The following is a 25,099-nucleotide window of genomic DNA, read 5'->3' as shown; positions in this document are numbered from 1 at the left end:
TTTTGAGCAGCTCCACAGCACAGGAATCCAATGGGGAGGAAAATCCCCAGAGATCCTGCAGGAGGAGGGGCTCCAAAGCCATCCTAGGGTGCTCTGAGGAGGAAAGACCCACCCTGTGCCGGGAAGGCGGCCAGAGATCCAGCAGGGGCTCTGAGCTGGTGGTCCGTGAGCGGCTTCAGGATGGGGAGAAGTGCTACAAGTGCTTGGAGTGTGGGAAGAGCTTCAGCCGAAGCAACCGCTTGATCCGCCACCAGATGATCCACACTGGGGAATGGGCCTACGAGTGTGGGCAATGTGGGAAGGGCTTCAGCTGCAGCTCCCACCTCATCATCCACCAGCGCGTCCACACTGGGGAGAGGCCCTATGAGTGTCCTGAGTGTGGGAAGAGGTTTCAGAGCAGCTCCAATCTCCTCCTGCACCAGCGGATTCACACGGATGAGAGACCTTTCCGTTGCCCCGTTGTGGGGAGGGCTTCAATCGAAACTCCAACCTCATCAGGCACCGACGCATCCACACTGGGGAGAGGCCCTACAAGTGTCCCCAGTGTGGGAAGAGCTTCAGCTGCAGCTCCCGCCTCAATACCCATAAACGTATCCACACTGGGGAGAGGCCCTACGAGTGTACCCAGTGTGGGAAGAGTTTCTCAGACAAATCTAACTTGACCAGACACCAACGGAGGCACCAGTAAGGGAAGCCCAGCGAGTGCCCCAAGTGCAGGAAAAGTTTTCTCCACAGCTCCAGCCTCATCCCCCCTTGGAGGACCAAGGTTAGGAGGAGACCTGGTGATCCATGTTCCCTGTGATCCATGCTGGGAAGACACCTGTACCTTTTCCTGCCCGTGGCAAGGACATGATGTGAGATTAAAGAACTTGAGAGTCTGACCATGGCTCTGTCATTATATTCAATCCCCTTTCAGGTCATTACCAGGGGCAGGAAAAGGATTCCCTCTCTCTCACCAGAGGAGAAGAGTGTCCTTTCCAGGCAGGAGGAAATATGTGGCAGGGAAGAGGCCGTCCAGTAGTGTTGTAGTTTTCCCTGTAAATAGTTTGGTTTATCCCTTCTGTTACCAAAATTTTTTCTGTTCCTGTTTGTTTTTTATGTCATTGCTGTTCTCAATAAATTCTTCTTATCCCAGCCCAGGATCTTTGCCTTTTGTGCTTTCCATGGGAGGCAGTTGGGAAGCTATTGGTGGCGCGGTTTCAGCAGGAGTATTAAATTGGGGAATGCCATTCCTGAAGCCCAGCCTATGGAAACCAAGCATCCCAGCTGGTGCCAGGCCTGGTTGCCATGGCAGCCGCCTTGGGAGCGGGTCCCTGGCTGGGGGCTGCAGGAACCTCTTCCCTCTGGTGCCCAGGGACAGGAGTGGAGGGAGCGGCTGGAGCTGAGGCAGTGTCATGGGGTGACTTTACCTTTAAGGTTGTTTTGAGAGCTAAGGAAGTTGAAGTTGCTAGGGACTGATGGGAGTCTTTTCTCCTGACCAATTATTGGTCATTACTGGGAATTGACAGCAGTTTTGACCATTGAAAAGTGAGATCAACTTGTGAATGCTACCTTAAGATGTAAAGCCAGAGTACTCTTGTCTTTGTTTTCTGGCTGTGAAAGGTAACAGAGCTCCAGGCCTCCCGTTCCCTGCCCGCCCATGCGGCTGGGCGGGGGCTGGGCTGAGCTGCCATGTCTCCCGGTCAGGAGATGGGGCCTGCGGGGCTTTCCCCTGGCTCTGGCCGGGCCAGGCCAGTTCCTGGCTCAGCTGCAGGTTTTGCTGTGACTAAATTCACCTGGGACTGCCGAGTGAAGAAAGAAAGGGGCTCTGAACCTGCGGTAAGCTGAGGCGGTGACTACACTTTCCAGAGCAGCCATGAAGAATCTTCTATCGAAGACAACTCTAACCGCTGCTCCAGCAGAGATCACAGAACCACTTACAAAAGCCTGGGCAAGATTTTAACCCTTTCATTACCCAGATGAGACTTGCAGATTAATTTTTTTTTATCCAGAGAAAGAAAAAGAGAATAATCAACATGTAAAGAGACTTTATAAAACTATCGGAGACAGTAAAGAAAAGAATTAAGTTTCAGAAGGGGTAGAGGACAAGAAAATGCTTTATGAGCTGAAATACCTTTCTCTTGAGGCTATGGGAATGGACAATAAGGTCTTGAAAAAACTCCTCTAATTCATGACAGAGTCTATGGGCAGGAATGGAGTGTTCAAAGTGTGAATTTTGAATAAAAAGTAGAGTGATTGTGATGCAGTGAGGTGCTGGAACAGAGTGAAGCGAAAATTCGAAGCCTTGGGAGGCCATGAGAAAACTGTTTTCCAGTAGAGCTCACAAGGACAGATGAAGAAGACTTTTGCCTTTGAATAACTCATCCTTTAAATGCCATCCCTAGACTCATGGCCCATACACACCTCAGAGTGATGTGAAATGGGAGGAGTGAGCTCTGATACCAGCATTTCTGGGCAGCTGACATCAGAGCAATAGAAAACTATAACAGAAGTAGTTTTCTTGTGAGAAACTCTATAGATTAGCAGAAAGAGACTTCTGTTTCTCTACAAAGACTGATAAAAAGACTCTATCGAGAATTGGGACTGTTCTGGACACCAAAGTTCCAAGGTTCTTTGGTCTCTGTGTTGTCACGTGAACAAAAGAATGGTGGGTAGTAGGGAATAAAAAGAGTTTTCTGGAAGTTTATTCTGGTGTTCTTATTCTTATATTTTGTCAATAAACTTTCTTTATTCCTTTTAAGTTTTAAGCCTGTTTTGCTCTTGTTCTAATCCATATCTCACAGCAAAAAATAAGTAATTTTTTTTAGTTACTCATTTAAAACCATGACATTTAATTTTTGGAGAATGCAGGTAAAATAATTAGCAAATCTGGACCACTACGTTAATAGTGTTACTGTGAGATAAAAGGTTAATTAAGAGCAAAGCATGATTGTCTTAAATTTATATAGCAGTGATAGTAAAAGTCTCGGGGTGGAAAGTAGTGAATATTTGTTTCTTCTTTTCTGTCAATTTATTGTTTTAAGTTGTATATTAAATATAATTGATAATTTTTAGGTAGGGGTTCACAAGTTGAAGGGGTGGAAAGTCATGGGGTGACTTTACCTTTAAGGTGGTTTTGAGAGCTAAGGAAGATCCCCATGGGTCCCTCCCAACTCAGCCAATTGTGTGGCTCTGGGATCCCATGAGCTTGGGGATGGGACTGCAAATGGTTGCCATGGCAACGGGCTCTGGCTCCAGGCCTGAGCTGGTGTCCATGGCAACCACCCCTGGCATGGGGTCTCCATGGAGCTGCCAAGGGACTGACCATAGCAACAGGGGCTGTGATGGTTGTCATGGAAACAGACGATAGCAACAGGGGGATGGTGATGGTTGCCTACCAAGGATCAGATGTGTTACAGGCCCTCAGAAGGGCTCCATGGGAACATTCCAAAAGTCTCCAGGCTGTTCAAGAGCTGGAATGTCACAGGCACTCCAAGGGGCACCACAGAGACCTCCCAGGGGTTTCTGGGGATGCTGAAGAGCCGTGTGGTCAGACGCAGTCCCAGCAATTCCATGGTGACATCCCAGGGGACCTTGGGCTGCCAAGGCACCGCTCTGCCACAGGCACTCCCGGGGCTGTGCTCTGAAAAGCCACTGCTGCTCCAGGAGCCTGACTGGGAAGCAATTGGCCCCAGCACCTTGGGGACAAAATAATAATGAACAAACTCTTCATGGCAGCAGAGACAAGGCAGGGGCAGAGGAAAGGGGAGAGCCAGGCCCAGGGGACATGGCTGCAATGGTGATGGCTGTGTGGTCAGTGCCACTGCAGCAGCCTGGCTGGCCCTCAGCAGACATTCTGGCCAGGAGGGTTGTGAGGGCACCCAGCACATCAGAGAACCCACACAACAGCAATTCCATCCTTGGGGAGGGGAGGGGCTTTCACTGTGTCAGGTTGCACAGAGCTCCTGCTCTGGGAGCAGTTCTGGGATGTGGCATCCATTTCTCTGGAAAAGCAGCTGCAGTTTTGTGCTACTCTGATTGTAAAATATTTCCTTCTTCTAACAAATCTAAATCCATTCTTCTTCAGCTTAATTAGATTGATCCCTGTCAATGCAAGATTTGGTAGAAAATAACTTTGACCAGTGTTTCCATTTTCACAGCCCATGGAGAAGACCCAAAAATCTCCCCGGATGGGGTCTGGAGGCCTCATCACATAAGTAGCAGGTAGAGGCTGAGGGCCCTGGGCTGCGCAGCTGCAAGGCCCTGCCAGAGGCAACTTGTGCAGCCCTTTGGCCATGGCTGCTGGCCCTGGGCCTGAGGCCAGCAGGGGACAAGTGACCCTGGCAGCCCTGGGGCCTCATTGCCTCCTTGTCCCTGCTCAGCAGCCTGGCAGGGGCCGCCCCATGGTGCTGCCCTTGGCATTGCACATCCCCACATGCCAGTGGCCCGGGAAGAGCCCTGAGCAATGAGGGAGGGACAGCATCTGCCTTGCCAGGGGCTGGGGCTCAGCCCTTGGCCCTTGCCATTCCTGAAACACATCCAGCTTTGCTCAGCACCACAGACACCTTTCCCTTGCTTGTCCCCAGCTGCCATCAGGGCCTCCAGTCTTCTGCTCTGCCTGGAACCTGGGGACGCTTTCTCACTCGTGTCTCTCATTTCAACTACAAGAAACTTCAGTGTTTCCATCTGACTTGGAGCTCTTGAGGAGTTTCTGGAGCACACTGTGAGGGACTGAGTGTGATGCCAAGAGCCCCAAAGGCCCGAGAGGGTGATGAAAGTGCTGGTGCTGTGTCTGTGCTGCTGAGCTGGGCCGGGCTCCTGGCCCAGAGGCAGCTCCTGGCAAGGGCAGCGCTGCAGAGAGACAGCTCTGGCCAGGAGCAGCTCCTGAGCACAGCCCAGCAGGGCTGGGGCCCTGCCAGGGCAGCTCAGGGACACAGAGAGCAGGCCCAGACAGAGCTGCCAGGGGCTCAGCACTGGCAGGGGCTGTGGGATGTGCCAGAGGGGGCTGTGTCACAGCAGCACCTCTGTGGCTGTGTCCTGGAGCCCCAGAGCAGCTGTGATGTCAGAAAGGGGCTGTGTGACAGCTCTGAGTGGGTTGTGTGAGGTCACTGTGCAGCTAGGGCACCATAGAGGAGATCTGTGACATCACAGATGCAGGTTGTGACATCATGACATGGCTGTATGTCATCATAGACCTGGTTGTGAGTTCAAAGTATGTGCTGTGACATTACAGGGTATCTCTATGACATTCACAGAGATGGTTGTGTGACATCACTGATGGGATTATGACATCACAGAGCTGACTCTGGCATCATAAAGGATGGTGTGAGACCATTGAGCAGAGACTGCCATCATCAAGGGTGGCTCTGTGACATCACAGACCAGGATGTGACATCACAGAACAAACTGTGACATCACAGGTTGAATTTTTGACATCACAGTCTTCTGTGACATGACAGTACAGCTGTATGACAACACATGACAACATCCCAGAGTTCATTCACTTAACAGAGCACAAACTTAACAGGACTTCAGTTATACCTTAACTTAACTGAAACCTCAAATGTCACAATTTAGCAAAACAACAGCATTTACTGTATTTAAACCAACTTACAACCTATGACTTATCAAATTAGCAGAAGAATAATACTAAACAGTATTTTAATTAGCTCATAATTTGTATTAATCCTAACAATGGAGTAAAAGAAGAACACTAGGCAGCATTTAGCTTAGCTTATACCTCGTGACTCAACCTTCTTCACAGGCCTGCCTGACTCAGATCTCCAGGGCACTCCAGCCCCTCCCAGAGCAGCATTTCTGCCACATTTGCCAGGGCACAGCACTGGTGTGTGCACACAGACACAAAGAGGCAGTGCAAGGCAGCTGTGAGAAATTCCCCTGCAGGGCAGGGAAATGCTCCCTACGGATGCTTTGGCATCTCCCCAGCGGGCCAAGGGCTGAGCCTGGAGGAGTGGGGGGATCGGCCCAGGCTCCGTCCTTGTTCGGGGATGCCCCGAGTGCAGCAAACGGGAGAGTTCCCGGCTCACAGAGGCCCCACTCCGAGGGAGGTGGCTGGCCCAGGAGAGCTGCAAGGGGCTCCTTTTGGAGCGCTGTTTGTAGGGCCCCAAGAGAGGGGCTTCAGGCACAGCAATGTTTCATCCTGGCCACACTTGGCATCAACAGCTTTCTTTGCAAGGCTGAGAACAGGGATGTTGTGCCACGCAGGGAACAGGAACAGTTCCCAGGGCTGCTCCTGAAGCAAGCAGGAGCTGCTTGGGCAGCAGCAGTGCCTGGGAGCAGACAGTGTTTCTGATGAGCTGCAGAGGAGCTGAGCCCAGGGGCTGTTGGCCAAGGCCCAGGCCCAAGGAGCATTTCTCAGCTGGCAGGGCGGCCTGAGAAGGGGAGGGGGGAATGCACCAGCACAGGGCCCCATGGAACCAAGGGACATTTGTGACACTGTGGGGCACCATGAAATAAACAAAGCATTGTGACTCTGTGAGGCCTCATGGAACCAGTGAGACCATTGTGGTCCCCACAGAACCAAGAGGACCACTGGGATCCTGTGGGGCCTCGTGAAACCAAGAGGCCTTTGCGACACTGCAGGGCTGCATGGAACCAAAGGTCCATTGTGACATTGAGGGGCTGTAAGAGACGGTCCGAAGATTCCCTCATCTGTCTCACAACCGTCTCAAGGACAGAGACTGAGATCCTGAATATCACATGGGACTTGGTTTGGGGGTTTGGGCCTAGCTGAGATGGATGTTTGCTCAGTGATTGTTTGCAGGTGGTTGCACAGTACACTGCTCTCGTTCCTGCTGGTGAGCAGAGGCTTGGTAACCTGCACAACGGGTTTTCCACGACTCATGGCTCTCATTCCTGCTGGTGAGCAGAGGCTTGTGCCTGGTACCCGGTGCAATGGGTTTTCCACAACACATTGCCCTCATTCCTGCTGGTGAGCAAAGACTTGCAAGACATGGATCGCTCTGTACCCTACACCTGCTCCCTGCGCAATGGAATTCATCACAATGATCATCAATCTCATCTGGTTTTGGCCCTGCACCCCTCGCTTTGCAAAAGACTATAAAATTATAGTCTTACTATACTTACTTAATTATTACTTACTATACTTACAAACTTACCTTCCTTTGAGATCTCCCCAACAGACAGAAGACTCTGTGTCGCTGGATGTCTGAGTGGACTTCGACGTTGGTATCTATAATCCCCTTACTCTCTGTTCCTTATGCTTTGCTTTCTCTTCTTTTAGCTCTATTGCATATTAGTGCTGATGAGCACTCAATAAAGTGTGTTTTGCTGTTTAAGTCCTTGGTTTGCTGATAATCTTTTGTACTGTAAGACTGACTAAAAGAACCACATCACGAATCCCACCTTGCGGATTGTGACACCCCATGTTCCCCTCTCTGTGACACTACAGCTGTGACAGCCCCAGTGTTCCCCTGTCTGTGACAGCACAGCAGTGACAGCCCCAATTTCCTCCTCTCTGTGCCATCTCTCGTGGTTTTAAAGCATTAGTTAAAAAAATCACTGGAAAACTTGTACATTTCTTGCTGCGAGATGTGGATTATGAGAAGGGCAAAAGAAGCTTAAAACTTAAAAGGAATAGAGTAAGTTCATTAAGCAAACTACAAGGAGAAGAAACCAGAATAAATCTTCCAGAAACCCTTTTTCCCCACCACCCAACCATTCCTGTCTTTAATTGACAACATAGAGAAAAAAACCCTGGTGGTTAAAACAGTCCTAACTTTTCTATAGTCTTTTCACCAGTCTTTGTCGAGAAAAAGAAATTCTCTTTTGGCAATCTAGGGAGTATTTCACAAGGAAATCATCTTCTCATAGTTCCCTATTTCTCTGATGCCAGTGGCCCAGAAAACTCTGCCATCAGTCCTTTCCCCCCATTTCACACCACTCTGAGCTGTGTTCTTGGGCCATGATTCAAGGGGTGCCATTTGAAGGATGAGATCTTCAAAGGCAAAAGTTCTCTTCATTTGTCTCTGTGATCATCTCTGGAAACAGAAATTTTTGCTTTGACTCTTAAGAGCCACAAATCTTCAACAACTCTCACTTCTCCTTTTCTCTTCCAGCATCTCCTAGGATTACAATGATTTCACCATTTACTCAGCTTTATCAATTAATTACTTTTGCTCAGATCTACACTTTGAAATACTCCATTCCCCCCAAAATACTGTTTCAGGAAAGAAAGGAGTTTTTTCAGAACATTATTGTCCCTCTCCATAGCTTGAATAAAAGAAAACTTCCGCTTTTTCAGGCATCTCCTTCTTCTCTTCCCATCTGAGGGTTAATTCCTTCCCTCACTGCCTTTGAGAGTTGATGCTGTTTCTTTCCATGTTGATCCCTCTGTCTTCCCCTCTCTCAGGAAAAAGGATTAATCTGCAAGTCTCATCTGGCTAGTGAAAGGGTTAAACTCTTGCCCAGGCCTTGATCTCTGCCGAGGCAGCAGCTGGAGCTGTTTGCCATGGAAGAATTTTGGTAGCTGCTATGGAGGAGTGTGGCCACTGTCTCAGCACGCCGCAGCTCAAGAGCTTTCCCTCCCCTTCCTCGGCAGTCTCTGCTGAAGGCCAGCAGCATCAGAAACTGCAGCCCAGCCAGGAACCAGCCTGGCCCGGCAGCCCCACTGCACAAGGCTCAGCGAGCCCTGCCAGGGCTTCAGCCCCTCTGGGAAGGGGCTCCTGTCACTTCACAGTCTCCATCCACCACCAGGAACCGCAGAACTCCGGCCAGCCCCGCTCCCCCCGCGGCCTTGTCTGGCCTGGGTAGGGGGGAGGCAGAACCGGAGCCCTGTTACCTCTTCAAAAGCCAGAAACCAAAAGAAAGAGAAATTCCCAAGCTTAAGATTTAAAGGGTGGTGTTCACAGGTTGATGTCAGATTTCAATGGTCAAAACTACCGTCAGTTCTTCGAAATGGCCAGATATTGGCCAGGAGAAACAACTCCCATCAGCCTCCAGCAACCTTAACTTCCTTTGCTGTTTGTCTTTTTATCTTAAATGTCAATCTATCACACACCACAGCAGTGACAGGCCCAGTGTTCCCCTCTCTGTGACACCACAGCGGTGACAGCCTCCATTTTCTCCTCTCAGTGACACGCACTATGAACAAAGCAGGGAGCACAGTGCCTGTGGAAAAGCAAGCTGCATATCTTTCTCAGTTTCACCTGAGAAAGTGGCCTGGGAAATCAAAAGGAGGAATTAAAACAATCCTCAGAGACAGAAGACAGCCTTGCAGGTGCTGTTTGTCAGTTTCTTGTTTTCTTGCAAGAGAAGGTCGTGGGGTGGTGTATCCCACTGACCAGTGGCAGTGTTGTGTTTGTTCGCTAACCAATAAGAGTTTTACCTTTCTGTACTTTCACATATCGGTCTATAAAAGAAGATCTCAGGTAATTAAACTCACTTTCCTTTTCAACTCATAAGAGAGTCCATATTGTGCTTCTCGTCGCTCCCAATAGCATGACAGGAACCCCCAAAAAATGCATCAAAAATGGGGAACTCCCCCTTGAATCAAAGGGATTTTGGGGAATTTTTTTTCCCAAAAGCAGCAGGTTTTTCGGGGTGGGGGGGGAGGAGAGACCCCCTCTAAATTCCTTGAGATGTCCCCAAGGCACCGTCTGCGGAGGCAGCGGAGGGTGAATAAAAGGGCATTTTATGGAAATTATGGGAATTTTGGGGGATTTGGCAAATTTTAGGGAATTTTTTGATTTTTGGGGGGGTCTGGGAGGGTCTTGATTTTGCGAGGTCTTGTGTTCCAGGGCCAGGCTGCAGGATCATGTCCAGGGAAGCCACAGTTACCAGGAACAGGCATGGGACACCAACGAGATGGGATTCTGCTCAGGAAAACATTTATTCAGCTCAGGAACAAACTCAGATCCAGAGACAGCCCCAAACAGAGGCAGGGCGATGGGGTTTGAGAACCAGGGTGGAGTTCAAGGTCAGGAACCACTGGGAACACAGCAAGGGAGAAACCCCAGGGGCCCAAACCCAATCAGAATTCCTTGGGCTGCCTCCCCACGAGGGGTCCAGAGTGGAGTTTCTTCCTGGGCTCACAGGACCCAACCTTCGAGGCAGAGGGATGGAATTCCCTCTTGTCCATGCCACTCACTTCAACAACGTTCATTTGAAACTCAATCCTTGCCTCCCTGGGCAGGGGCACCTCACACAAAACCTCACTCAGTAATGGGCTCCCCCTTCATTCATCATCCCCAAACTTTGGCTGTCTCATTCCAGACCCCACCCCACCTCCCCAATCCAAACCCCAACCCATCCCATCCCTGCTGGACATCAAAATGCCTTCCCAAGCCCAATTTCCCACATTTCACACCTCCCAAACTCCATCCCACCCATCCTGCCCCACCCAATGCCCATCTCACCCCTCCTGATCTGCATCCCACTTCACCCAATCCCCTTCCAACCCCATTCCACCTGATGCCTTCAGAAGGCTGACCTAGAACAGAGGCTGCACAGAGTTAAGAATAAAGTTTATTAGAAGAATTTAAATACACCATGGGCAGTAAAAGAGCCAGGCCAGGTCTACACTCAAGATAGACCAAAAATGGTCACAAAAATGGACAAATGATCACAAGGTCTCACATTTTTATAAGCTGAGGTCAATCTGCATATTGGGGTTCATTGTCCAATGACAGCTTCAGATGATGAAGTCCCATCCTTCTTGTTTTCTCTCTTCAGCCCACCTTTGTTCATGCTTTTGGGCTGAAACTTCTAACGACTGTCCTTGGTATCAAGCTAGAAAAGGAATTGTTTTGTCTACCTACTCTGTGAAGGGAGCTCACTAACAATTAATATGAAGTTCAAAGCTACAAACATAAGCAGCGCAGAATATGAAAAATAGGAAAGCTAAAACTTAAGACATCACACCCTGAGGGGCTGTGGAATTGAATAATTTTGGAGAGGTACTGAGTTGGATTCAGTGACATTGAGTGGTTTTGAGGTGAAAGATCAAACCCTTTTGTCTCTTTGAGTGCCAAGAAATGGAGACAACTCCACCAAATAACCCCACAACCCCCAAATATTCCCAAGTACCTCCCAGATTCCCTTGAAGCACCAGTAAAATGTGAGGTTTTAGATGCCTTTGATGAATTTCTTGATTTTTACCACTATTTCTCTTTTAAATAGATGAAGATGAATCAAAAGATAATTGAAACCAAAATAAAATGACCACCAGCCCAGTGTGTTGCCAACACAGATCACTGGGAACGTGGGTCATCAGGTCCTGCCCAACGTGGGTCCTCTGATGGGGGATGGAGCTGGGGCAGCACACGAAGCTCTTCTTGCAATTGGGGCACTCACAGGGCTTCCCTTACCGGTGCCTCTGTTGGTGTCTGGTCAAGTTAGAGCTCTGGCTGAAGCTCTTCCCACACTGGGGACACTCGTAGGGCCTCTCCCCAGTGTGGATGCGCTGGTGGGTGATGAGGTTGGAGTTGTGCTTGAAGCCCTTCCTGCACTCGGGGCAGCGGAAGGGTCTCTCATCCATGTGCATCCGCTGGTGCTGGAGGAGATTGGAGCTGCTCTGAAACCTCTTCCCACACTCGGGACACTCGTAGGGCCTCTCCCCGGTGTGGATGTGCCGGTGCCTAACAAGGTGGGAGTTTCGCTTGAAGCCCTCCCCACAGTCGGGGCAGCGGAAGGGCCTCTCATCTCTGTGAATCCGCTGGTGCCTGAGGAGAGTGGAGCTGGTCTGAAAACTCTTCCCACACTCGAGACACTCGTAGGGCCTCTCCCCAGTGTGGATGCGCTGGTGAATGATGAGTTTGGAGTTGCAGCTGAAGCCCTTCCCACATTGCCCACACTCGTAGGCCCATTCCCCAGTGTGGATCATCTGGTGGCGGATCAGGCTGTTGCTCTGGCTGAAGCTCTTCCCACACTCCAAGCACTTGTAGGGCTTCTCCCCATCCTGAAGCTGCTCATGGACCACCAGCTCAGAGGCCTGGCTGGATCTCCGGCCACCTTCCCAGCACAGGGTGGGTCTTTCCTCCTCAGAGCACCCTGGGATGGGTTTGGAGCCCCTCCTCCTGTGGGATCTCGGAAGCTTTTCCTCCCCATTAGATTCCTGCACTGTGGAGCTGCTCAAAACGGCCTCTTCCATGAGCTTCTCCTGTGGGGATTTGTCCTCCCTGGTCTCCATCCTCAGCTCCTTGTCTGGGGGAGGAAGGACAAGGAGAGGATGGGATTTGCCTCCGTGCCAGAGGGAAGGGGAAGGAGATCCCCCCAGTGCGTCCCCGGCAGGACGGCGTCGGCAGCGGGGTTGTCCTGCAGCCGGGGGCCAGGCTGGGCTGGGAGATGGAGCAGGAGAGAGGGGGAAAGGGGCACTGACTTCCTCCTCACCTGCCTGGGTGTCCTGGGGCATCTTCCTCTTCCTCACAGCAGCCTCCTTCTCCATCTGGCCAAGGTTTGGGAATGGGAAATCCTGGTTTGGGGAAAAATACAATGCACAAGAACGTTGGGTTAGATTCCTTCTGCCCATCTCTAGAAGTCACCGGACATCTGGAGTCCATAAACAACCTCCCAGTCAGCCCTGAAAATGCCTCCAAGGAGTTCCCCATCTCTGGTCTTTCCTCTTTGGTGTTCAGGGGTTCCCCCCTGTCCCACCTGCTGGGCTTCACTCTTGTACTTGGGGTCCCCCATCCACTCGGTCCCTGCCCTCCTCAGGCTGCTGGGTTTCCCAGGGATCTGAAAATTTTCCCCATATTCACCTCAACACTTAGAGATGGGGAGGGCGGGGGTGGGGTTCCAGTGTCGCTTCTCCTTTTATTCTCTGCTTTAGGGTGCAGGGGGTCCAAGGACTCCCTGCTGCCGCTCTCCAGGCTGTTGAGGGTTCCATGAATCGTGGCGCTCCCCCTCTCTGGGCTCCCCACTTTGGGGTCCTGTGGGTCACAGAGCTCTGCTCCTCCAGGCTGCCTCTGCCAGCAGCTGCCACTGGGAACCCCCAATGTTGCCCCAATGGGCATTTTCCGCTCAGCTTTGGAACTATTAATTCTCCAAACATCCCCCCAAAAAAACTCAACCCAGGGTCCTCCCTAGATATCTGGGCCAAGCTCCCCCTCCCCAGTCACCTCTAGGATGGGGGTGTGAATTCAGGGAGTGCTCAACCTCATGGTTCCTTCTCCTTTCCCTGATCCTCCTTTGTCCCTCCTCTTCCTCTTACTCCTCTTCCATCCCTCCTCCTCCTTCTCCGTAACACCAGCTCCATCTGCTACTTCCATCCCTTCTCTCTCTCCTTCATCTCTCCGCTTCCATCCCTCCTCCTCCTCCCCCAGGAGCAGTGACACCCTCGGTGCCCCGTTCCCAAACCCCTCACAGCCCACGGCAGGAGCGGGGATGGAGCCGGGACAGGTCGGGATGGGCAGCGCGGGGCTCTCCGCTGCTCCCAACCGCTGGGGACGGGGGGAACCCGGCCCGGGGAAAAGGAGAGGGAAACTGGGAAAATTGGGGGCTGCAGATCCAACCTGGGGCTGGCTGGGGACCCTGGCTGGGGACTGCCAGCCCTTGGGGCTCCTCTGGGGAGATGTGGGAGGGGGGAACACAGAGAGGGCTGGGGGATCCCAGGAGTGGCAGCACTGGCAGGGACTGGTTTGGACTGGGGTAACTGGAACCTTACTGGGGTAACTGGGAATGACTGGGAATGAGCACAAGCATGCTGCGGGCACATGGGATATACTGGGAGTGTCTGTGACCATCCTGGGAACAGCTGGAACGACACTGGGGGCAACTGGGAGTGAGTGGGACCATGCTGAGATGGACTGGGACTATTCCAGGGACAACTGGGATCATACCAGGAGGAACTGGGAAGAATTGCAACTATTCTGGGATCATACTCAACTGGGATCATACTGGGATCCCAGTGGGAGCAGCTGGGTCCCTGCTGGCTGAGACTGGGATCCCACTGAGGGTGACTGGAATCATACTGGGATTGACTGGGAGTGGCTGGGAACAACTGGGATCATGCTGAGAGCAACTGGGAGGAGCTGGGAATGACTGGGAGCGCGCTGGGGCTGACTGGGATATACTGGGAGAGACAGGGAGTCCCAGGGATCACACTGGAGGCTACTGGGGTCACACTGGCACTGCCAGGGAGCAACTGGGGGCCACTGGCCTCATACTGGGAGTGACTGGGATCAGACTGGGAGTGACTGGGATCAGACTGGGTGTTACTGGGATTAGATTGTGACTGGGATGAGACTGGGAGTGTGAAGGAAACTGGAAAATTGGGGAAGAAATGGAAAAAAGCCCAGGATAAATTCAAGGAAAATGGAAGGGAAAATTCAGGGAAAACCCAAAAATATCAGGGTGAAATCCAAAAAAATCAGGGAAAAATCAGGAAAAAATTGGGAAAAATTTGGGAAAAACAGAAGAAAATCTGACAAAAAAATTGGGGAAAACCAGGAAAAGTTTGGGGGAAAAAAAAGAGCAAACTTATGGAAAAAAATGTGAAAAAATTGGGGAAAAATCAGGAAAAGAAAGTGGAAAAAATCTGGGAAAAATCAGGAAAAGTCAGAAAAAATGGGGAAAAAATCAGAAAAAATAGGAAAAGAAGGAAAAATCATGAAAAACCAGGGAAAATTGGAAAGAATATTTGGGAAATCAGGAAAAAAACTGGGAAAGAACTTGGAAAAATTGGGGAAAATCCAGAAAAGAAAGAGGAATAAATCTGAAAATTAATAGGAAAAAAACCAGGAAAAATCAGGTAAAAACTAGGGAAATTTGAGAAGAAATTGGGAAAAAGCCAGAAAAAATTTGGGAAAGGAAGAGAGAAGAATCAGGAAAAAATGGGAAATACATGAAAAAAATTGTGAAAAATTATGAGAAATCAGGGAAAATATCAGGAAAAGAAAACCAAAAAGACCCTGAGAAAAATCAGGAAAAATTGGGAAAATATTGGAAAAATGAAGGAAAAACCAGAAATATTTGAGAAAAAATTGCAAAAAAATCTGGAAAATAATTCAAAAAAATCAGAGAAAAAATGTGGAAAAAAAAAGAGAATCAGCGAAAAATCAGGGAAACAAACAGGAAAAGGATAAAAAAATCTGGGAAAATCAAAAAAAAAAAATAATGAAAAAAATCAGGAAAGAATTGGGGAAAACCGGAAAGATTAGGGAAAGGAAAAGGGAAAAATCAGGGAAAAAAATGGGATTAAAACAGGAAAAAGCACAAAAATCAAGAAAAACTTTAAGGAAAAAATGAGAAAAAAATGAAAAAAAAAATCAGAAAAATAAAAAAATAATGAAAAAAATAATAAAAAAAATTATAAAAAAAATCTGGAAAAAGCTGGAAAAAATGGGGAAAATCTGGAAAAATATTAAGCAAATATTGGGTAAAATCAAGAAAAGAGAGGGAAGAAACCTGGAAAAAATCAGGAAAAATCAGTAAAAAAATTAGGAAATACAGGGAAAAATCAGGGACAAATTGTGAAAAAAAAATGGGGAATAACCAGGAAGAAATTGCAAAAAGAAGAGGGAAAATCAGGAAAAAGTGGGGGAAAATCAAAAAAAAAATTTAGGAAAAAATTTGGGAAAAAACAGAGAAAAATCAGGAAAAGAAAGAGGAAGAAGACTGGGAAAAAAATGGGAAAAATCAAGGGAAAAAAAAAAAAAAGAGTACAAGAAAGTGGGGAAAAAAACTTTGTAAAATTGGGAAAAAAATTGGGAAAAAACTAGGAAATATCAAGGAAACAAACAGGAAAAAATCAGGAAAAATTAGGAAAAAAGGGAAATATTTGGACAAATCAGAGGGAAAAATCAGGAAAAAAAATTGGAAAATATGTGAAAAAAATTGTGAAAAAAATTGTGAAAAAAATTGTGACAAATGAGGAAAAATAAGAAAAAGGGAATAAAACCTGGAAAAAAATAAGAGAAAAAAATAAGAAAAAAAATGAAAAAAATTGGGGGAAAATCAGGGAAAAAAATGGGAAAAACAAGGGGAAAAAATTGGGAAAAAATGGGAAAAAACAGAAAAATTATGGAAAAATTAGAGAAAAAGTTGGGGAAAAGACAAAAAATTTTGAGAAGAGGGAAAAATCAAGAAAAACAAAAAAATCAGGAAAAAAATGGTGAAAAAACTGGGAAAAATTAATGGAAAAATAAGGGAAAAATAAGAAAAAAAAAAGAAAAAAAAAAAAAAAAAAGGAGAGAAAAAGATTGGGGAAAATCAGGAAAAATCCAGGATGAAATCCCCCTATCCCATTTTTCCATGAAATTTTGGGAATTGCCTACCTGGGAGGTTGTAGAAGAATTTCCAGACCTGGGAATCCGGGGAGTGGGAAAGATGGAATTGCGGATGAGCTGGTCCAGATTTTTGGGAAGGTTGATGGCCTGGTCCTATTCCAGCTTCCAGAATGTTCAGATGAATCCCACGCCTCCTTCTGGCTGGAAATCATGCAGAAATCACGGAAAAATCATGGAAAAATCACGAGAAAGCTGTGATTCAAATTCATGGAGTTTTGCCCCCAAAGCACCCTTTTTTCCCGCAAAAATATTAATTTTTTTGAATAATTAAATGGAAAAGATTAGGGGGAAATAGGGAAAATTAGGATGGAAATGGAGGAAAAATGGGGGAAATTGGAGCCAACATGGGAAAATAATAGGGAAAAAATGGGATAAAATTAGGGAAAAATGGGATAGAAATGAAGGAAAAATTGGGAAAAATGGGAGAAAGGAATGGAAGAAGATGGGGATAAAATGATGGAAAAATGAGATAAAACCAGGATAAAAATGGGGAAAAAAAATGAGGGAAACTGGGAGAAAAATTAAGGGAAAATGGGAATAAAAATGGTAAAAATGAAGTGAAAGTGGGAGAAAAATGGAAGAAAATGGGGAAAACAGGAGAGAACATGGGGAAAAAACTGGGGGAAAATGGAGCAAAAAGAGGGTAAAATGGAGAAATGGGGAAAAAATAGATTAAAAATGGAAAAAAAAAAGGGAAAAATTAGGACAACATGGAGAAAAAATGGAGTAAAAATGCAGGAAAAAATAGAAAAAAAATCAGAAAAAATAAGAAAAAAATGAGGAAAAATGAGTTAAAAAGGGGGGAAATGGAGGAAAAAAGAAGAAAAATGGGTGAAAACTAGGGAAAAATAAAAAAATAGGATAATAGTGGGGAAAAAATATATGAAAAGGGGATAAATGAGGAAAAATGGGAAAAAATTGGATAGAAACGGGATAAAACGGGAAAAATTTGGGATAAATGGGATAAAAATGTGGGAAAATGGGGATAACATTTGGGAAAAATGGAGACAAGTTGTACCCTAATGGGGAATGACTGGGAGAGACTGGGCTCTTCCTGCTGCAGAGGAAACTGGAGCCACACGGGGTGAGCAACTGGGCAATGCTGGGAGCAGCCACTGCCGGCACCGGGAGCCCCGAACCCCTTTCCCGGCCATGCCGGACCCGCATCCCCCCGGCCCCTTTGCCGGGGCTCTGCCGCCACCGCCACCGGGACCCCCCAAAAACACCTCCCGGGGACCCCCGGGGTGCCCCCGAGGGGCATCTGCGGCTCGGCTCTGGAGCCCTGCCATCCCCAAACATCCCCCCCAAAAACCCCAAAGCCAGGGAGCCCCGGGGTATTTGGGGCGAGCTCCCCCTCCCCGGGCACCTGCGGGATGGGGGGCGATGGTCCCGAAGGAGCTGCAGATGCAGAGAGCGGGGAGCGCAGGTGGAGCCTCCTCTGCCTGCTCCAGCTCTTCCCCCTCCTGCTCCTCCTCTTCCTCCTCCTCTGTCCCTCCTCTTCCTCCTCCTCTGTCCCTCCTCTGTCCCTGGGCGTGGTTCGGAGCCCTCAGGTGAGCGGGGCCGGGCCGGGACACGATGGGAAAGGGCTGGGTCCCCCCCAAACCGAGCTGGGGGCAGCGGAGCTTTGGGGGAACAATGGGAACGGGGCGGGACAGGGGAACAGGGGGAGGTGGGAGCACTGAGGGTCCCCCAGTTCACCCCAGGAGCCCCAAGCCCCGTCCCAGCCCCCCCAGTTCCCCCCGCAGCCCCGGCTGAGGGGGGCTCAGCCCAGGAGCCGCCGTCGTTCGGGGCTCCCCCGAGTGCAGGAACGGGAGAGTTCCCGGCTCGGGGAGGCCCCAGCACAGGAGGGGATCTTGTCCCTCTTCCAGGGCCCTTCAGGGTCTTCAGGCCCCTCTCAAGAGGAGTTTTTCTCTTTTTCAGGTTTTTTGGGGGGGATCCCACCACTACAGGGGTGTTTTTTCCTCCCCATTTTAGGGTGTTTGTGCGGCTGCAGCCCCACAAGCCCCTTTTGAGGGGGGATCATGACGGCTTTAAGTGACATTTTTAGGGGTGTCCCCACCCCAAGCCCCTGTAGGGGATGTTTTGTCCCCCAGGGTGGATTTTGGGGGTTCTCTCTACCATGGCCGCTTTAAGGGCCCCCGGTGTTGTCGGGTCCCACTGTAAGTCCTCTTAAAAGGGCAACACCGCTCCCGTTGGTTCCGGCAGTGGAGCCCGGGAGGGGTTGGGGGTCCCGGGAGGGGTTTGGGGGTACCTGGGTGATGCCGATGAAGGCGATGGGGTCCCCATGCTGGGTATAAACCTTGGTGAGGGGTTCCTGGGGATTTTCAGAATTTCTGGGTGTTTTTGGGGCCATGGTGGTTTCTTGGGAGTTCTCAAGGGGGTTTACAGGGGTCCTGATGGGGGAATTTGGGTGATCCCAGGGATAAAATTGGGGATCTCAAGGCTGTTTTGGGGAACCTGCTGGTGATGGAGATGGGGACCCCATGCCAGGTATAAACCTTCTCAATGTCTGTATGGGGTTTTGCGGTTTTGGGGAGTTTTTGGAGCATCCAGGGATGTGTTTGGGATCAGGGGAGGTTGGGGTGTCCCGGGGGGTTTGGGGGTTCTCGGCAGGTTTGGGGGTACCTGGGCAATGCGGGTGGCAGTGCTGGGGACCCCGTGCTGGGTTTGAACCTTCTCACAGCGCACGGGCAGCGTCAGCATGTTCAGGGAGATCCTGGGGGGCCCGGGGGGTCACCCCAAATCCCAGGGACCCCAAATGCTGAGGGACCCCCTGAACTGCCCACACCGCTGGATCTGCTGCAGGCAGGGGGGCACCAGCACTCGGCCCCCACCCTCCACCATCACAGGGGGGCTGTGGAAGAAATCTGGGGGTGCAGGGACAGGTCGGGTGGGACCCCCAAAGTCCTGGGGGAGGGGACACGGGGGGACTCCCAGGAATTCCCGTTATCGGGGGATGAGGGGGAACCCAGGAAGAGTTTGGGGGGCCTGGGTGGATCATCAGGGGGACCCCCCGGAGTCTTGTGGGGGTGGGGATGCCAAAGAACAGGGCGATCCCCAGGATGGGGTTGGGGGGAACCAGACTGGAACTCCCATGGCAGTGGGACGGGGAGATCTGCCCATGGAATTCTGTGGAATGGCATGGCAGTGAGGTCCATCCACAGAGTTCACATGGGAATTGGACTGCTGTAGAATCCATCCTTGGAGGTCTCACAGGAATGGGATGTCTGAGATCCATCCATGGAATTTCCGTGGGAATTCCCACATTCCCAAATTTTGCTCTTCCAAATCCTGCATTCTCAATTCCCATATTCCCATGGGAATTCTGCCCTCCCCACCTTTACACTCCAGCGCCTCCCACCCATATCTGACATATTTCCGGAGACATTCCCTGCAGCTGTGAGCCAGGGAATTTGTTAATCCCTCAGCCTGGATCTCAGGGATCCCCATGGCGGTGCCACAGTTGCCATCGCAGCCCCACAGATCCCCCAGCCCCGGCTCCCCCCGCTCAGCCCCGCTCTGGCTGTGCCGCTGTTGCAGCATCTGCAGCTCCCCGCTGGCCCCGTGCCGGTGCCGCTCCTTGTGCCGGCCCTGGCTATCCCAATATCCCAGCCTTGGCTATCCCAATATCCCAGCCCTGGCTATCCCAATATCCCAGCTCTGGCTATCCCAATATTCCAGCCCTGGCTATCCCAATATCCCAGCCCTGGCTATCCCAATATCCCAGCTCTGGCTATCCCAATATCCCAGCCCTGGCTATCCCAAGATCCCAGCCCTGGCTATCCCAAGATCCCAGCCCTGGCTATCCCAATATCCCAGCTCTGGCTATCCCAATATCCCAGCTCTGGCTATCCCAAGATCCCAGCCCTGGCTATCCCAAGATCCCAGCCCTGGCTATCCCAAGATCCCAGCCCTGGCTATCCCAAGATCCCAGCTCTGGCTATCCCAATATCCCAGCCCTGGCTATCCCAATATCCCAGCCCTGGCTATCCCAAGATCCCAGCCCTGGCTATCCCAATATCCCAGCCCTGGCTATCCCAATATCCCAGCTCTGGCTATCCCAATATCCCAGCCCTGGCTATCCCAAGATCCCGGCTCGGCTCCGCCCGGCCCCGCTCGCTGCGGCGGCGCTGGAAGGGGATCCCAGCCAGGGACCCCATGGACATGGACTGCGGGAAGCCCGGGCCGGGCTCCGACAGCGCCGCGTGCAGGGAACGCAGGGAGAGGAGAACTGGGGGGACATTTGGAGATTTGGGATCGGGGGGGTCACGGCTGAAGGAAAGGGGGAACGGGGAGAGCCGGGAAGGGCATTTGGGGATGCCAGGAGTGCCAAGAGGGGAGGCTAGGGCTGGCTAGATGTGGCATGGCTGGAGTTCAGGGCGTTCCTGTACCCAGGAAAGGGAGCTCCAAGGGTCCCCGCTGTCCCCATTGCCAGGACAGGGCAGGGAAAGCCGGGATGGCTGGGAATAGGGGTCCCGGGTGTCCTGAGTGCTGAGGAAACGAGGGGCTGGCTGCTGGGAGAGGCAGGAATAGGGGTCCGGGGGCTAAATGGGTGAAGGAGAAGGGGGCTCTGGGGGCTGCGGGAGGCGGGATGGCCGGGAAAGGGGTGCAGGCGTTCCTGGTGCCGGATAAGGGGGTGCAGGGTGGGACCCACGGCCGGGAATGGGGGTTCGCTGGGATGGCGGCGGCCAGGAATGGGGGTTTAGGGGCCCCTTGGAGCTCCGGAATGGGCGATCAAAGAGTCCCGGTGCCGGGGGTCCCCCTCACCTCTCGCCGCCCCCCAGGAGCGCCCCCGGCCCCAGCGCTGGAGCCATCGCGCTGCTCCGCTGCGGTCCCGCCCACAGCTCCGGCCCCGCCCCCAGAGCCGCCTCCGGCCCCGCCATTGGCGCCGCTCTTTGCTGCTCGCCAGTGGCAGCCCGAGGCTGCAGTGACGTCACCGGTCGCCGGGCAGATCCCGGCGGCGCAGGGCGGCCAAGGCGGAAGCGAAAGTGCCCGAGGGAGCGCGGGGGGAGGGGACGGGGCAATTCCAGGGAATTCCCCTGGATCCCCTCCCGGGATCCCCCGGGACCCTCCTCGGCCGCGCACTGCGGGACCCCCGGGACAAACTGGGCTGAACTCCCGGGCCCTGCGCCCAAACTCTGCCTGCAACCCGCCGGCTTCGGCCCAAAGCGGGGGAAGCCCCGGCATCCGCGGATCCCATTTTTCCTGCGGCTGCGGCTCCCCAGCCCCGGCGGAGCAGGAGCGGGCGCTGGGAGCCCGAGCCCCGATTCCCAATCTCCTTCTCTCTCTCTCTGCTGCTCTCTCCCTCTCCTTTGGGTGATCAGAAATGCCAGAGCGGCTGGAGAGCCCCGTGCCCAGCTCGGCTTTCCCTGGAAAGGGAGGCCTGGGGGTGCGGTGCCCCGGGATGGCCGGGAATGGGGCTCCGGGGGTCCCCGGGCTGACGGAACCGGGGGATCCAGGGGCTGCCAGGAGAGGATCCCCGGGAAAGGGGGTGCAGGGCGCTGTTGGTGCAGGAGAAGGGGGTGCAGGGGGTCCCGGAGCTGGGGAAGGAGATGCGGGGGGGTCCCAGGGCCCAGGAATGGGGATCCAAGGGGGTCTGGAAAAGGCTGAGCAGGAAATCCAGGAGTGCAGACCTAATTCACATCAGAGACACAGAAATCCCGGTGCAACAGGAAACCAAACACTAAGAACTCCACACCTTGGAAACAATGAACACTAAATCAATGGATTTCTATGGGTTCAGACTGAATAAAGTTTAGGAAACATCTAGTAAAACTCACATGTCATGGAATGATTTTCTCTGCACATGCAGACTATGTGTGGTTGAAATGATTCTGGTCAGAATCAAGTCATACCTTATTTCTCTGGAGACATTGTTGGAGAGTTTTTGCTTTTCACAGTTTCAGTGAAAGGATTACACCATTAGAAGAATTTTTCGTAATAATTCTACTTTTCTGTTGTCAGTTCTGCTTGGCCCAGGGGTGTGAGAATCAGTTTTTAGTCAGAGAAGAAAAAGAAAATACTTGATTTCTTTCTAATTTTTTTTATGTTTGTGCATGGCTCTTAGGGATGGCAAAATTATGGTATGGGTTTTACCATGTTCACCTTTAAGCTGCATTTTGAAAACTAGAAGACCTTGAAAGGAGGCACTTTAAAATGTAAACAGTTAATATAAAATTGTTTAAAAAAAACAACAAAGAAACAGCAGATGGGGGAGGGAGCCCTCCATGTGAGTCATCCCATGGCTGCCCAGGAAGAGAAGCTTCATTCCAGGCAGCCAGCAGAGGAGCTTTAGAAATGCAAATTAACACCTCTGGGGCAAAGCCTGGACAATGTACCAGGGTGTTCCTGCCTGGGGGAGGAATTGGGCTGAATTCCTCTGCCCCTCACCCCAAGCTCTGCCTGGGGGCACAGATGGAATTTGCACAGCTAAAGGCAGAGCCCATGGTGAGGATATCTGACTGCAGCAGAAATTGGTTAAGCTAAAAAGGAAAACTGCAAATGGACAATGTTGTGAAAATTTCACTATAAAAAATGGGGGAGAATCATCCCACTCCCCACCTCAACTTGTGCTCTCACTTTCTATGTTATCTAGGGTGAATTAGAGCACTGGGGTTTATTTGGTACCCCAAGTTAAGGGAAATCAGTTGGGAATCCAAGTATGTGCTGATTTAATTAGAGAAAAGCCAAAAATTGATGCAGCCCTGGCTGGAGGGAATACCCAAAAATGGGGAAAAGATGAACGGCCACCAGAACAAATCCTGCAACACCATGGGCCAGCCCCGGGGAACCCTAAAAAATTCATATCTGGAGCCAGAGAACTAATTTATCATTTCCATGGTATAATTAGATTACATGATGTCCTCAAAATAATCCCCAACCAGACAGCTCTAGTTCCTGACTTTCTTCCCAATCAATCCACTCAGATGAGGAACACAACATTTCACCATGGGATAGAGTCACATTATCTTTTAGCAGGAAAAGGAGGCAGAGTTTGTGCAAAGTTAAATGACTCAAACTGCTGTTGGCAAATAGATCACAAAGGAAAAGTGGAGAAACAGATGACAAAGGATATAAGAAAAGAGCTCATGTACCGGTCCAAACGTGGAAAGGATGGGCATGGGCAACATTTCTGTGGTTCCCTGGCAGACCATGGGTTAAACAAATGCACTTTCTCCTCTTACGTTCTACAGCAACTCTCATCTTTTCCCCATGCACACACCTTGCTGAGTGCAGCTCATTCAGCAGCTGAGCAAGGGGATGCAGGGGGCAGCCAGGCCTCCTGAGCCACAAACGGCTACAAAAGGACAGAGAATGAGGGCACCGAGAGCAACCCCAAAATCAAAGAACACCCAGGAAAGAAAAAACAGTCAGTGAGTGAATCTGCTTACAGATAGGGCCAGGGACTTGCACATAAGGAAGCAATGGGAGAAAGCATCACTTTCAGAAAATGTTACTAATTGACAAGGACCGCTGCTCTGACAAAGTCCCGCTAAATTCCTGAACTTCCAGAAGAACAAAGACTTAACAGAGCCATCAATATCGGATGTTATACAAAAGTGGTGGGTACATATTAACCGGGACATGCAGGAGGCAGATGGGGAAGTCTGAACCTTCCAAGCACCTCCGCCAGTGGGGAAAGGGACAGGGACACGCGGCCGGGAAAATCAGGACAAAAACGAGGCCGCGTCCTCCAGCAGCTGGAGAGAGCGCACGGCAAATGCCCCACGGCCTCTCCCTTTGGGCAGCAATAAAGTCACTCTCACACCGCTCCTCGGGCTCCTTTGGCCACACAAACCTCTGGCGCCGGGAATTTTCCCGCCCGGCCCCGGGCACAGCGCAGCCACCTCCGGGCTACCGACACGAAGCGGGACGAGCCAGCGCTGCTCCGGCACCGGCTCCTGCCGAGGCCCCAGCGGGAAGGAGACCGCGGGCAGCCGCTCCCGCGGCGCCCTCACGCCAGGGCCAACACGGGCCGGCCACGGCACAAGCCACCCGCCACAGCCCCCCGCCGCCCCCTCCCGGGCCCGCAGCGAGCCCCGAGCCCCCGCAGAACCGAGCGCGGCTCCCACCTGCGATGGCTGGGGCCGCCTCCGAGCTCCGCCGCCGCCTCACCGGGCTCCGGCCGCTGCCGCCGCTGCCGGGCCCGCACAGACGCTCCGGCAATGGCGGCTCTCCTGCCCCACGGCCGCCCTGGGGGCGCCAGCGGGGCCGGGCTTGTCCTCGCTCTGCCCAATCAGCACGCGCCAGAGCCACGAGTGACGGCAGCAGCAGCCAATCGCAGCCAGCGGCGGGCTCTGCACACGGCACAGCCCCGCCCCGCGCTCTCAGGACCCGCCCCGGGCTGTGTGAGGGGAAGGGCGGAGATGAGGAACAGGCTTGGAACGGGCCCGGCCCGAGCCGCCATTGAGCTCCCAACACAAACAAAGTTCTCCGCAGCTCTCGGCCCGCTTTTCCCTGCCCTGGGTATTCGGTGGCTCCGGCTCAGCGGGAAGCCCTGGAGCCTCACTTCTCCCACCTCTAATTAGGTGCCTCAGTGCATCGCTCGGATTTCTCCCAAAAAGGAGAAAACTGCCCCAAATCCCTGTGGATGAGTGGGGGAGGAGAGAGATTTCTGGCAGAAAATTCCAAAAACTCAGTGAAGGATCATGAGAAGTAAATTAATAGCCCTAAAACCAGCTTCCCGGCACCCCTCCCTCCTCCCAGCTGTGCCTCCTACCCCGGCAGTGCAGGTGCGGTGAATTAAAGGGCCAGGAGACCTTCTGCTCCCACTAACAAGCCTTTATTAGAGAGAACTGGGCCTAGAGGTGGGAGCTCGGGGTGCACGCTGCCGCTGCTCCTTGTGGTCGATGTCG

General features: G+C 51.5%; 1 protein-coding gene across 1 annotated transcript in view; it reads right to left on the bottom strand.

The window, feature by feature from the left end:
- LOC147647126 (uncharacterized) overlaps nt 1-25,099 on the bottom strand; it is an 83,379-nt gene that overhangs the window by 7,684 nt on the left and 50,596 nt on the right. The window contains 1 exon segment of the mRNA XM_086872411.1: nt 11,283-11,908. Within this exon segment, the coding sequence (XP_086728537.1) occupies nt 11,283-11,908 (626 nt within the window).

Source organism: Cyanistes caeruleus, unplaced genomic scaffold, assembly GCF_971803275.1.
Source record: "Cyanistes caeruleus unplaced genomic scaffold, bCyaCae1.hap1.1 HAP1_SCAFFOLD_65, whole genome shotgun sequence".
Taxonomy (NCBI): Eukaryota; Metazoa; Chordata; class Aves; order Passeriformes; family Paridae; genus Cyanistes; species Cyanistes caeruleus.
Note: the sequence above shows the minus strand (reverse complement) of the source record. Positions and strands in the feature narration are given on the sequence as shown.